The sequence below is a fragment of the Bos grunniens genome, chromosome 6 (genome assembly GCF_055505025.1).
Source record: "Bos grunniens cultivar Pamir isolate PY7600 chromosome 6, Bosgru_T2T1.0, whole genome shotgun sequence".
Taxonomy (NCBI): domain Eukaryota; kingdom Metazoa; phylum Chordata; class Mammalia; order Artiodactyla; family Bovidae; genus Bos; species Bos grunniens.
In genome coordinates, this window is record NC_141170.1 from 12,583,645 (window position 1) to 12,597,038 (window position 13,394).

General features: G+C 45.3%; 1 protein-coding gene across 8 annotated transcripts in view; it reads left to right on the forward strand.

Moving 5' to 3' along the window:
* Positions 1-13,394, forward strand: part of SLC2A9 (solute carrier family 2 member 9) — a 233,564-nt gene that overhangs the window by 130,971 nt on the left and 89,199 nt on the right. For all 8 annotated transcript variants that reach the window (XM_086404782.1, XM_086404779.1, XM_086404786.1 and 5 more), the window contains one exon: positions 9,479-9,589. In XM_086404782.1, the coding sequence (XP_086260908.1) occupies positions 9,479-9,589 (111 nt within the window). The remainder of the gene's footprint in view (positions 1-9,478; positions 9,590-13,394) is intronic.

The window sequence follows — 13,394 nt, forward strand, 5'->3', positions numbered from 1 at the left end:
CCAGTCTTTCTCAGCCTTAGCACTATGCACATTTGGGGCTGGAAAATTCATTGTCGTGGAATTTTAGTATACACTCTAGGATGTTTTGCAGCTTACCAGACCTCTACTCCCTAGGTGACAGTTCATGCAACAAACAAACATGTCTCCATCATGGCAAAATGTCCCCTGGGGACAAAAATTGCCCCCAGTCGAGAATCACTGTCCTAAACAAGCATTACATATTGTTCAGTACTTTTTTTTTTTGCTAAAGAGTCGATGAATGGTTTTCACACTCTTTAGAAATCAAGTGAAAGTTGAACATAACATTTAGTTATTTCTCATTCCCTTTTCAGCGTCAGATTGTTTTTTCCCCTCCTTCTCACAGTAACTTTCAAGTTCTCGTCTCTAAAATTAGACCTGTCACTTAAAATTATTTTGTGTAGCTGCCTTCCTCCAACAATTTGTTCTTTGCTCAAAAAAACAGACTTGTGTTTTTGGTTTCTGTGCAAAGATTCAGTCTCTCTGATGCTGCTCCCTGCCCATAACCATCATTGAGGATGGAGACCCTTCCCAGGGTCCATGGGTCTCCAGCAGCCCATGACGCATGGAGGCAGCTGAGTGTTATGTGAGGAAAGGAGTAGGAGGTAAGAACAGGGGTAGGGAGGGTGCACTTCCTACCAAGTCCTTGAGGGGAAAATTTGACTGGATTGCCAAACCTGAGACAAGAAAGCCATAGTTTTCTTGAACGTTCTGGAATCTTCTAGAATGTGAAGAATGACAGTGGAACTCTCATCTCCTTAGGTTACCCTTCCTTCTTTTGAATTTCTCCCTTCTTCAACAGAGGAGGCCAATCATACCAACTCCTCCAGTCCTCAGTTTCCTCTTATGGAAAATGGAGATATAGATTCTTTTTTTTTTTTTCACAGCTACCATGAGGATTGCATGAAATCATGTGTGTTTGTGTTAGTTGCTCAGTTCGTGTCCAACTCTTTGCTTCCCCATGGACTGTAGCCTCTGTCCATGGAATTCTTCAGGCAAGAATACTGGAGTGGGTTGCCATTCCCTTCTCCAGGGATCCTTCCGACCCAGGGATTGAACCCAGATCTCCCGCGTTGCAAGCAGATTCTTTATCATCTGAGCCACCAGGGAAGCTCGATGAAATTATGGACAGACACTATCTCTGATGGTAACTGATGGGCCTCTGTTAGATCCCCCTTCCTCTTAGCTGGTATCAGCAAGACTGTTCCTAGCAGTGCTTTCTTCTTTCTCAATGCCACACACTTAAACTTTGCTGCTTCTGACATGCACCATACTTGGGAAGCAAGACTCCTAATCTTGTCAGAATAAACGTAAAACATGAGTGGGGAGGCTCAGAGTGCAGGCTGGTAGGAAGCCATGTGGGTCTGATAATATTCATTCTAGATGTTCAGTTCAGTTCAGTTCAGTAACTCAGTCGTGTCTGACTCTTTGCGACCCCATGAACAACAGGCCTCCCTGTCCATCACCAACTCCTGGAGTTTACCCAAACTCATGTCCATTGAGTGAGTGATGCCATCCAACCATCTCATCCTCTGTCATCCCCTTCTCCTCCTGCCCTCAATCTTTCCCAGCATCAGGGTCTTTTCAAATGAGTCAGCTCTTCACATCAGGTGGCCAAAGTATTGGAGTTTCAGCTTCAGCATCAGTCCTTTCAATGAACATCCAGGACTGACCTCCTTTAGGATGGACTGGTTGGATCTCCTTGAAGTCCAAGGGACTCTCAAGAGTCTTCTCCAACACCACAGTTCAAAAGCATCAGTTAGTTCTTCAGTGCTCAGGTTTCTTTATAGTCCAGCTCTCACATCTGTACATGACTACTGGAAAACCATAGGCTTGACTAGACGGACCTTTTTTGGCAAAGTAATGTCTCTGCTTTTGAATATGCTGTCTAGGTTGGTCATAACTTTCCTTCTAGGGAGTAAGCGTCTTTTAATTTCATGGCTGCAGTTACCATCTGCAGTGATTTTAGAGCCCAAAGAAATAAAGTCTGCCACTGTTTCCACTGTTTCCCCATCTATTTGCCATGAAGTGATGGGACCAGATGCCATGACCTTAGTTTTCTGAATGTTGAGCTTTAAGCCACCTTTTTCACTCACGGCCTTTTACTGCCAGCATATTTGTCCACTCTGTGGGGGCCCAAGTGTCACAGCATTCCTGGGGAGCTAGTGTGCCCCTTGATCTTTACCTGTGTGACTGTTGTATAACACATCCTTTCCCTGCTAGACTAGATCTGGGAGGGCAAGGACAGGCATGTTGTTCCCCACGGTACTGAATAAACAATAGAAAGGAAGGGAGACAAGGCTGAGAGAAGGAAAGGAGGGTGGGAGGCAGGAGAGCCTGAGACAGGTTTGTAGCAAAGTGTGACCCCTCCCCCTCTGCCAGCCTGGAACCAGGCCATGTGAGTGTCCATCTCATTTGTCTAAGCATCATTAGGAATTCAGAACCCCGAGTCATACTCTGCACAGAACTTCTCATCACAAGAACAGAAGCATTATGAACAGGTTTCATTTCAAGGTTTCTTCCCAGATAAATTCCTAACTCAAACTAGAGAAATTAAATGTTCTGTTACCCTCATAACTGAGACCATCTCACTAGAAGAATTTGCTCTGTCCCCGTGACAGGAGAGAATGCTAAATGAGGGCCCTTCCAAGTGGCCACCCCAGTGTGTGCCAGAGTAGAAGCTCTAGATTCAACTGTCTATGTTCAGCTCTCAACATGAAACTTGACAGTTTGGGGATGAGTTGCCATAACAGCTCAGTTCCTGTATCCCCTGATGCTGTATCCCCTGTATTTCTAATGCTGTGAAAGTGCCGCACTCAATATGCCAGCAAATTTGGAAGACTCAGCAGTGACCTCAGGACTGGAAAAGGTCAGTTTTCATCCCAATCCCAAAGAAAGGCAATGTCAAAGAATGTTCAACATACCGCACAATTGCACTCATCTCACACGCTAGTAAAGTAATTCTCAAAATCCTTCAAGCCAGGCTTCAACAGTATGTGAACCGTGAACTTCCAGATGTTCAAGCTGGATTTAGAAAAGCTAGAGGATCCAGAGATCAAATTGCCAGTATCCACTGGATCATTGAAAAAGCCAGAGAGTTCCAGAAAAACATCTACTTTTGCTTTATTGACTACACCAAAGCCTTTGACTGTGTGGATCACAACAAACTGTGGAAATTTCTTAAAGAAATGGGAATACTAGACCACCTTACCTGCCTCCTGAGAAATCTGAACGCAGGTCAAGAAGCAACAGTTAGAACCGGACATGGAACAATAGACTGGTTCCAAATCGGGAAAGGAGTACGTCAAGGCTGTATATTGTCACCCTGCCTATTTAACTTACATGCAGAGTACATTATGCGAAATTCTGGTCTGAATGAAGCACATGCTGGAATCAAGATTGCCAGGAGAAATATCAATGACCTCAGATATGCAGATGACACCACCCTTATGGCAGAAAGTGAAGAAGAACTAAAGAGCCTCTTGATGAAAGTGAAAGAGGAAATGTTGGCTTAAAACTCAACATTCAGAAAACTAAGATCATGGCATCCAGTCCCATCACTTCATGGGAAATAGATGGGGACACAATGGAAACAGTGAGAGACTTTATTTTGAGGGGCTCCAAAATCACTACAGATGGTGACTGCAGCCATGAAATTAAAAGATGCTTGCTCCTTGGAAGAAAAACTATGACTAACCTAGACAGCATATTCAAAAGCAGAGACATTACTTTACCAACAAAGGTCTATCTAGTCAAAGCTATGGTTTTTCCAGTAGTCATGTACAGATGTGAGAGCTGGATTATAAAGAAAGCTGAGCACTGAAGAACTGATGCTTTTGAACTGTGGTGTTGAAGACGACTCTTGAGAGTCCCTTGGACTTCAAGGAGATCCAGCCAGTCCATCATAAAGGAAATCAGTCCTGGGTGTTCATTAGAAGGACTGATGCTGAAGCTGAAACTTCAATACTTTGGCCACCTGACGTGAAGAGCTGACTCATTGGAAAAGACCCTGATGCTGGGAAAGATTGAAGGTGGGAGGAGAAGGAGACAACAGAGGATGAGATGGTTGGATGGCATCATCAATGGAAATGAGTCTGAGTAAACTCCGGGAGTTGGCGATGGACAGGGAGGCGTGTCGTGCTGCAGTCCATGGGGTCGCAAAGAGTCGGACACAAGTGAGTACCTGAACTGAACTGAACCTGGGCTCAGAGCCCAGCACAGCCCATGCAGTGGGAAGAACGCACTGCAGGAAGCACAGGCCTGGGTCTCTGTCCAGCTCTTGCCTTGTCATCTGTGTGTGGTCTTTGATCCTCTGGCAATGTCCCCTTCCAGGCTGTTGAGAGATGAAAATGATTTGCATATCATTTGCATGTTATACTTTGTCTCTAGAACACCTGTCCTGAGTTAAGAAGGAGGGCTTTAGGGCATCAGAGGCAGGGGGTCAGATCAGATCAGATCAGATCAGTCGCTCAGTCGTGTCCGACTCTTTGCGACCACATGAATCGCAGCAAGCCAGGCCTCCCTGTCCATCACCAACTCCTGGAGTTCACTCAGACTCACGTCCATCGAGTCAGTGATGCCATCCAGCCATCTCATCCTCTGGCGTCCCCTTCTCCTCTTGCCCCCAATCCCTCCCAGCATCAGAGTCTTTTGCAGTGAGTCAACTCTTCGCATGAGGTGGCCAAAGTACTGGAGTTTCAGCTTTAGCATCATTCCTTCCAAAGAACTCCCAGGGCTGATCTTCAGAATGGACTGTTTGGATCTCCTTGCAGTCCAAGGGATTCTCAAGAGTCTTCTCCAACACCACAGTTCAAAAGCATCAATTCTTTGGCGCTCAGCCTTCTTCACAGTCCAACTGTCACATCCATACAGGACCACAGGAAAAACCATAGCCTTGACTAGACGAACCTTTGTTGGCAAAGTAATGTCTCTGCTTTTGAATATGCTATCTAGGTTGGTCAAAACTTTCCTTCCAAGGAGTAAGCGTCTTTTAATTTCATGCTGCAGTCACCATCTGTAGTGATTTTGGAGCCCAGAAAAATAAAGTCTGACACTGTTTCCACTATTTCCCCATCTATTTGCCATGAAGTGATGGGACCGGATGCCATGATCTTCATTTTCTGAATGTTGAGCTTTAAGCCAACTTTTTCACTCTCTACTTTCACTTTCATCAAGAGGCTTTTGAGTTCCTCTTCACTTTCTGCCATAAGGGTGGTGTCATCTGCATATCTGAGGTTATTGATATTTCTCCCGGCAATCTTGATTCCAGCTTGTGTTTCTTCCAGTCCAGCGTTTCTCATGATGTACTCCGCATATAAGTTAAATAAACAGGGTGACAATATACAGCCTTGACGAACTCCTTTTCCTATTTGGAACCAGTCTGTTGTTCCATGTCCAGTTCTAACTGTTGCTTCCTGACCTGCATACGGCTTTAGGGCATCAGAGGCAGGGGGTCAAGGAGGCCCAAATCCTCCTCCCACCAGCTCCTGCAAAGTCCCTTAAAGGTCTGTTACTGAGTCCAAGCTCACTCTGCTTGCCGCACGACTGGACAACGAATCCGAGAGACTAGGTGTTGAGGCAAGGAACACAACTGTTTGGAAAGCCAGCTGACCGAAAAGATGGCAGGCTAGCACCTCAAAATAACCACCTTGTCAGGGCCTGGTTACCAGGTTCTTTTATGGATCAGAGGTGGGGGGGTGGGGGGCAGGTGAGGAAATAAGGTAAAAAGATGATTCAATCCTTGCAAAAGTCCCCTAGAATGGCTTCAGGCAGGGGAATGTGTTAGTTTCACTTTCTTACAGTCTTTCAGAGGTGGGAGGCTCAGGTTATCTCCCTGGGGCAGGCCACCGTTTATAACAAAGAGTTAAAGTCGCAGAAGCAGATCCAGTGTAAATTTAAAAGTAACCCTTCCCGGTTACAGGTCCATCCCACAGGGAGGAGGCTGGATGGAGGCAGATAAGAGATGCTTCCACCCTGGGCTTGCACACAACTGTCCCATGTCCTCCTTTACCCAGAAGCAGTGGCATCTCCATAGAGAGACAGGAATCTTCCAGACTGATGCTCGATGTGTGCTGTGCACCCATTAGAGAAAGGATGCTTTAAGAAAACTTTCATTTAAAAACCTTTCACCACTACCCTGCAAGTATGATTACCTTCTTTCAGAGAACAGAGACTAAAAGACGTGAAATCATTTGCCTCCAGACCCTCAGGTCACCAGAGGCAGCCCTGGGATTGAAATCCTGCCTTGCCCGCCTCCCAGAATAGCAGCTCCTTCCACTGCACCGTCTGCCTCAGTGGATGGAGTCGATCAGGCAACCAGAGAGAGCACGGTTGTGTTGGGGTGAGGTCAACACAAATCATAGTCCATGGGAGGGTCCGCCGCAGGACATGCTCCAGACTTTGTGTCTCCATGCAGTTCAGCGCCCTCAAACTGCCAGATCAAATAAACCTCAGTGGAAGCAGAGACAGAGGCAGTTACCATGCAGCTCTGTAAGATGATGCAGGGAGAGAGAGATGGCTTCGTGGAGGAAGCCAAATGAGACAGGCAGCTTGTGTGATGTGCGGGCCCTCCCTGTGGGGACAAGGCCAGTCCAGCAGGTCCTCCTTGCTGGCCCTGGATGGGGAGACCACCCAAAGGACCGATTTCTGCCTATCACTGCAGAAATGCATTTAAGTACAAGAGGACTGGGGGCTTCCCAGGTGGCTCAGTGGTAAAGAACCCACCTGCTAATGCAGGAGATGTATGCGATGTGGATTCGATCCCTGGGTGGGGAAGATCCCCTGGAGGAGGGCATGGCAATCCACTCCAGTATTCTTGCCTGGAGAATCCCATGGACAGAGGAGCCTGGTGGGCTACACCGTGTGGGGTCGCAAAGAGTTGGACTGAAGTGACTTAGCATGCACATAAGAGAGGGCCACTTATAACTGTCCCTGTGAGTCTCTAGTGTTCTGCACAGTGACTCTTCACTAACATTTAAACCCGTCAGGAGTGCCCGAGGCAGCGTTGCTCCAGGGAGAGTTGGAGGCAGGGAAGAAGCTGGGGTGGGAAGGGGCATGAGGGGCAGGAAGGAGCGTGGCGCCAGCTTCCATGGGGAATACAGATCACATGAGATCAGAGACTGGAAGCTTCTGACAGAGGAACAGGTCAGGGGGTGGGGTTCAGGGCTGACGCTGAGAATAACACAAACATCAGCCTCCACCTTTGCAGCGGGGTGTCAACTGAAAGAAAAAAAAAGTCACAACCTGTAAGTAGAGTTGTTTTCTTTGGTGGAAATGTTAAAGACTCAAACTTGGGAGGCAGCCTCTCAGTAGCCCTGAGAAAACTGCTCCACGGAGGTGGGAGGTGGAGTCAGGCTATGTACAAGTTTGCAACAAAGGGAGCAGGCAGTCTGAACATCAAGATATTGTGAGTAAGGCAAATCAGATATCAAGTTTATGGATTTAGTGTTCTTCCATTTATGGGGAGATGAAAGCCTCTGGGCTCACTGAATTTACTCCTTTTGTATGCACCTCAGTTATCAGGGGCCAGTTCCTGTTTCTTGATTGCTTACTTCCTCAATTCCCTGTTCACGTTAGGAATGGTAGACTCAGCGGATGGCTGCTTCTTGCATTCCCCAGGGTTCCTTAGCAATCACCATCGTAGCGGGTGATGGTATCTGCTGGATCGCTGGCATTGTGTTCCCTTTTGGGAGCCCTCATTGACATTTACGAAATCGCTGATGGTTGTGACCTTTCTTGCCCATGGATATGGCTGGAAATATTTCATTTCACAAGTTCAACTGGGCATGGTCAGAGAGACCACTGACTGTTGAAAATCCATGAACTTGGGTGAAGATTAAGAAAGGCTCTAAACTGCTTTGATCCAACCCTGAAGATGTGCTGGGGATCACAGTCATCTTCAACGTATAAACAAATCCAATGGAAACTGAGGCTTTGGGGAAAATTTTGGCTTCTGTCATAGCCCAGGAGCTCTAGGAAGTAATGAATTTATCAGGAGTCACTTCTCTACGCTATGGATGTGACAGCAAAGATACAGTCTAAAATTCTAATTTATCAGCTCACTCAAATGAGAGGCAGACACAAACAGGAGTGTCTTTCCCATGTTTGCCACCAGATGTATCAGTGCCCACAAGCTCAGATAATTTCATGTGCAGTAGTTTTTACCAGAGTCTGTGTGTGTGTGCATGATCATGTTCAACTCTTTGCGACCCCATGGACTGTAGCCTGCCAGACTCCACTGTCCATGGGATCTCCCAGGCAAGAATACTGGGGTGGGTTGCCATTTCCTCCTCCAGAGAGTCTCTAGATGTACGTGGTTTTCTATCATTCTGCAAACTGTTGCTTTTCAAGGAAATGGCTGGGATGGAGGGAACACAAATGATTTACTCTCAGCCTTTTGATCCAAAAGTTTGGATCAATGAATAGTGACAGTCCTTACCCACTTCCTGACATCTCCCAGGAAGGGTTAGGGTTATCCTCTTTTGACCAAGGAGAAGAAGGAATCTCAGCTGGACAGAGAAAATTGTCTGAGGTCGCACAGGTAGTTCAGGATGGAGCCGGGTCTCCAAACTCCAAATCGCGGATTTTCTGATGCCCTGTCAGTGTCTGATGACATGTGTCTGTTAAGCTTAGGTTTGACCTCATGTGGCAGAAACCTCAACAGCGACCTAAACAATAGGCCTTCTCTCTCACATGAAGGAAATTGAAAGCTCTGGTACAGTAGCCCCAGGACCACATACCGGGGTTTGCAGAAGGCAGTCCTGGTTTATGGCTGATGTCCTAGAAACATTATTAGCACTCTCCAAAGTGCCCAGGTGTGGATAATAAACTACAAAATCACCCCTAGTGAGTACGGACACAGTTTCCTTCTAACTTCCTGCTCCAGCATCTGAACAGGTGGCTTTCATCCCATAAGAGTTCTATGTATAGTTATGCAGCTTGAGAGTTGTGGAACTCGCAGGAGCCTCATTCATGTTGTACCCATTATAGATTTAGTTTGACGATTTTCCAAAATATGAAGTAAAATGTCATGTGGATCAGATACCGTCTCTTATTCTCAGCATGTTACCTTGGGGGCTAAAAGCAGTGCTGTCCCAAGAGGGCTGCTGAAGCGGCAGCCATCACATTCACCATCCTGACAGCAGAAAAGAGGAAGGGCAAAAATGGAATCACACCTCTTTGGTGAAAACCTAATTTTCAGGAGAATTCATGGAAACTCCACCAAGATTTCTATTCTTATCTCATTGCCACACTTAGCTAAGCACATGTTGCTCCCAGTAATGTAGACATTCTTTTAGTAATGGGAGAAGGAAAAAAATAAATCATCACCTTGGCTCATAGCTCCACTTTATGCCCCCGGACTTAGCAGCAAATCTCAGAGACCATTTGTACCTGAATTTAGTTTAGGGAGCAGATGCCTCTCACTGACCCTTCTGCCTTTTTTGTCTCTCCTGCTTTATAGATTTGGTTCTACACCAACAGTATCTTTGGAAAAGCTGGAATCACTCCAGAAAAGATCCCATACATCACCCTGAGCACCGGTGGCATTGAGACTCTGGCTGCCGTCTTCTCTGTAAGTAAACCCAGGGTTATTCCTGAGAACATCATGGGGTTTAAACAGCACTGTGGGAACCTCCAGGGGACAAACCAGCATGCCTTTAAAGGAACATGCCCTTTGTCACTCCGAAGGTGTCTGAATTTGGGGGGTTTATCATGCAGTTATCACTGATGTTTCAGCCATCTAGAGAACATTCTTATCTACATCTTGTTTCCCTGTTGTCTTCTTTTAAATAAGTAACTCCTTTCTCTGAACTCTCACCTAGTACCAAATGTCACACTGTGATGGGCACCCTGTGAAGAGGCCGTAGCTCCCTGGGAGGCCAGATCAGAGTCTATGCAAACCTAAGTTCTGTTACCATGACTTTAAAACCACTGGCTATCATCACCACCCCCAAACATGTAGGAGTTTGCCAGGCAGAGAAAGGAGAAAGGACACTTCAGTCCATCGGTTCAAGAGGGAAGCTTTAATGATAAGCCACAATGTTCAAAAGAAGAGAGACATAGAGCTCATCACTCTTTCTCAACTTGAGTGTGTACAATAAACATTGAGGGGAAAATAAAACCTTAGGGGTTTCAGAATCTAGCAGCAATTGCACAGGTTTTGCAATCAGACCAAACCAGCATTGAATCCTGGCTCTGGAACTTCTTCACTGCGTGGTGTTGGACAATGCATCCCACCTCTCTGTTCTTCAGTTTCCCCCTTTACGAGCTATTCCTTTCTCGTCTACCTTGACCTTGATGAAGTAGCTCATTTATTTCCACTTGTGCTCACTGATTTGCGCTGCCAAGATTGATGCCAGTGCCAACAGGCAGAGGCTTCTAATTGTATTCCTGCCTCATTTTCGAAAGAACAGTTTAATTTGCTCCTTGCTCTTAATGGAGCATTCTAACAAGATGCTTTTAAAAACACATGTCATGAAATTGTTGAGACCCGATGCTTGTCCCTTTTCCACTCACGGTCTTTTTGTTAGGAAAACATATCTTGATGTTTCACAACCTGGAAGTTTCGCAAAATTCTTGTCTCAATTTACAGACTGCACGCAATTGTCATTAGTAATTTTTACATTGATCAGCAAGAAAGCACAGTCAGCCTGGAATGAAAGTGATGGGAAAATTACAGGGTTTTTTGAGGGTTTTTGTGTAAAGTATTTTGTTGTTATAAGAAAGCAACATGAGCTCATTAGAGTAAATTCATAAAATACAGAAAATAGAAACAAAGAAGAAATACCTACAATCATACTACCCAAGTATGTTTGGCAAAATTTCTTTTGTTCTCTAGACATAGACAGCTGTATTAATCTTACTCAGTATAATGCTATCTTTAGCTCAAATTTGCTAATTATTAGAGAGATGCAAATCAAAATTACAATGAGGTATCATTTCACACCAATCAGAATGATCATCATTAAAAAGTCTAAAAATAACAATTGCTGGAAAGGGTATGGAGAAAAAGGAACCCTCCTAAACTGTTAGTGAGAATGCAAATTGTTGCAGCCACTGTGGAGAACAGTATGAAGTTTCCTTAAAAAGCTAGAACTGGAGTTGCCTATGATCCAGCAACCCACTCCTGAGCATATATTCAGAGAAAACTGTAATTCAAAAAGATGCACGCACCCCAGTGTTGGTAGCAGCACTGTTAACAATAGCCATGACATAGAACCAACCTAAATGTCCATCCACATAGGAGTGGATAAAGAGGATGTGTTATATATAGATATACAATGGAATATTACTTGGGCATAAAAAAGAATGAAATAATGCCATTTGTAGCGACATGGATGGACCTAGAGATTATCATACTAAGTGAAGTAAGTCAGGCAAATATCATATGATATCACTTATATGTAGAGTCTAAAATATGACACAAATTAACTAATTTACTAAACAAAACAGACTCACAGGCATAGAAAACAAATTTATGGTTTCCAAAGGGGAAAGGTGTAGGGGGAGGGACAAAGTGGGAGTTTAGGATTAGAAGATACACACTGATATACATAAAATAAACAATAGTCCTCCTGTATAGCACAGGGAACTATACTCAACATCCCCTAATACCCTATGATGGAAAAGAGTATGAAAAAGTGTACATATATGTAAGTATATACATATAACTGAATCACTTTGCTATATACCACAAACTAACACAAACTGTAAATCAACTATAATTTAAAAACTCCTATCTTTAGACTAATTTTAATTCTGCTTTTTGTTCACCTAAACTTATGTCTCAAATAATTTTCCATTTTATTATTTATTATTTGAGTAAATTTTTATTGATGGTGGTGGTTTAGTCACCAAGTATTGTCCATCTTTTGTGACCCCATGGACTGGAGCCCACCAGGCTCCTCTGTCCATGGGATTTCCCAGGCAAGAATACTGGAGTGGGTTGCCCTTTCCTTCTCCAGGAGATCTTCCCAACCCAGGGATCAAACCCAGGTCTCCTGCATTGCAGGCGATTCTTTATTGACTGAGCCACCAGGGAAATTTTTATTGAAGTATGACACATATACAGAAAAAGTACGCAGATTGTTGCCCCCTCTGAATTAACACTATTTGTGAAAGCTGTATCATTCTTCAAGAATTGGCTGTAAAGCCATGTCCTTAACCGTTGTCTATGGGGTGAGGTTGTTGAGTGTCTCCGCTCAAACGGCAGAGCCACACTGCCCAGAATCTGATCCCAGCTCCACCCCATTTAAACTGCATGACTCCAGTGAGATATTCAACAGCTCTGTGACCCAATTTCCCCATTTCTATAATAAGGACACCATCCCCACCTGATAAGGAAGGAATGAGGATTAAACAAGTGGGCACATACTTAGTGATGCACACAATGCCTGGCACGTGACGTAATTCAGTGAGTGTGAACTGTTCTAGTTCTGGCTAGGTAGGTTCCCATTGTTTGTCACTTTAAATAAGGCTGTGATGGACATTCTTGCAGAGAGCAGGACTTTTCAAGGTCTCTTGCAATCTTTCCATAGCTGAGGAAGCCAGTTCAGCTCAGTTCAGTCGCTCAGTCATGTCCGACTCTTTGTGACCCCATGGACTACAGCACACTGGGCTTCCCCATCCATCACCAACTCCCGGAGCTTGTTCAAACTCATGTCTATCAAGTCGGTGATGCTGTCCAACCATCTGAGGAAACCAAGACCAGACGAAATGACTTACCCAGGATCCCACAGCAGTAGGTCAGAACCTGAGGGTGTGGGGAGCACTAACATCTAAGGCCTCTCTCTTCCCAAGGCCCTGAGTGCTTTCCCTGAGGTCTCAGGAAGGTACACATCAATCCTGGCAGTCCAGTGACTGTTTGAAAAAGGAGCCAACAGAGGGCGTGGTGATGCTTCCAGCCTCCATCTCTCTGACCCCAGGCTTCTGGTGCCCACTCTCTGGCTGGCAGATCATCCTTAGTAGAGCCAACAGCCTTTGATGAAATCCTTCTTATGAGGATTAGTCCCAGGAAGGAGGGAAATGACTCTGCCCTCCTGGGAGAGAAAGAGAGGACTTTTCTAAGATCAGAGCTAGGGGTCGCAGCCTCTGAAGAGTCTGCCCGCTTCTCCAAGTCTGGATTTTGATGGGCCACAGTCATTTGGATCTTGCACATTCCAAAGGTGCGGGCATCTTGGTGAGGGCCCAGAGCAGGGACGTTGGCTTCATAGTGTTGGGGGTGCATGTGTGCGTGCTAAGTCACTTGAGTCGTGTCTGACTGTAGTCCACCAGACTCTTCTGGCCAAAGGATCCTCCAGGCAAGAGTACTGGAGTGGATTGCCACGCCCTCCTGCAGGGGATCTTCCCGAACCAGGGACTGAACCCAGATCTGCTGC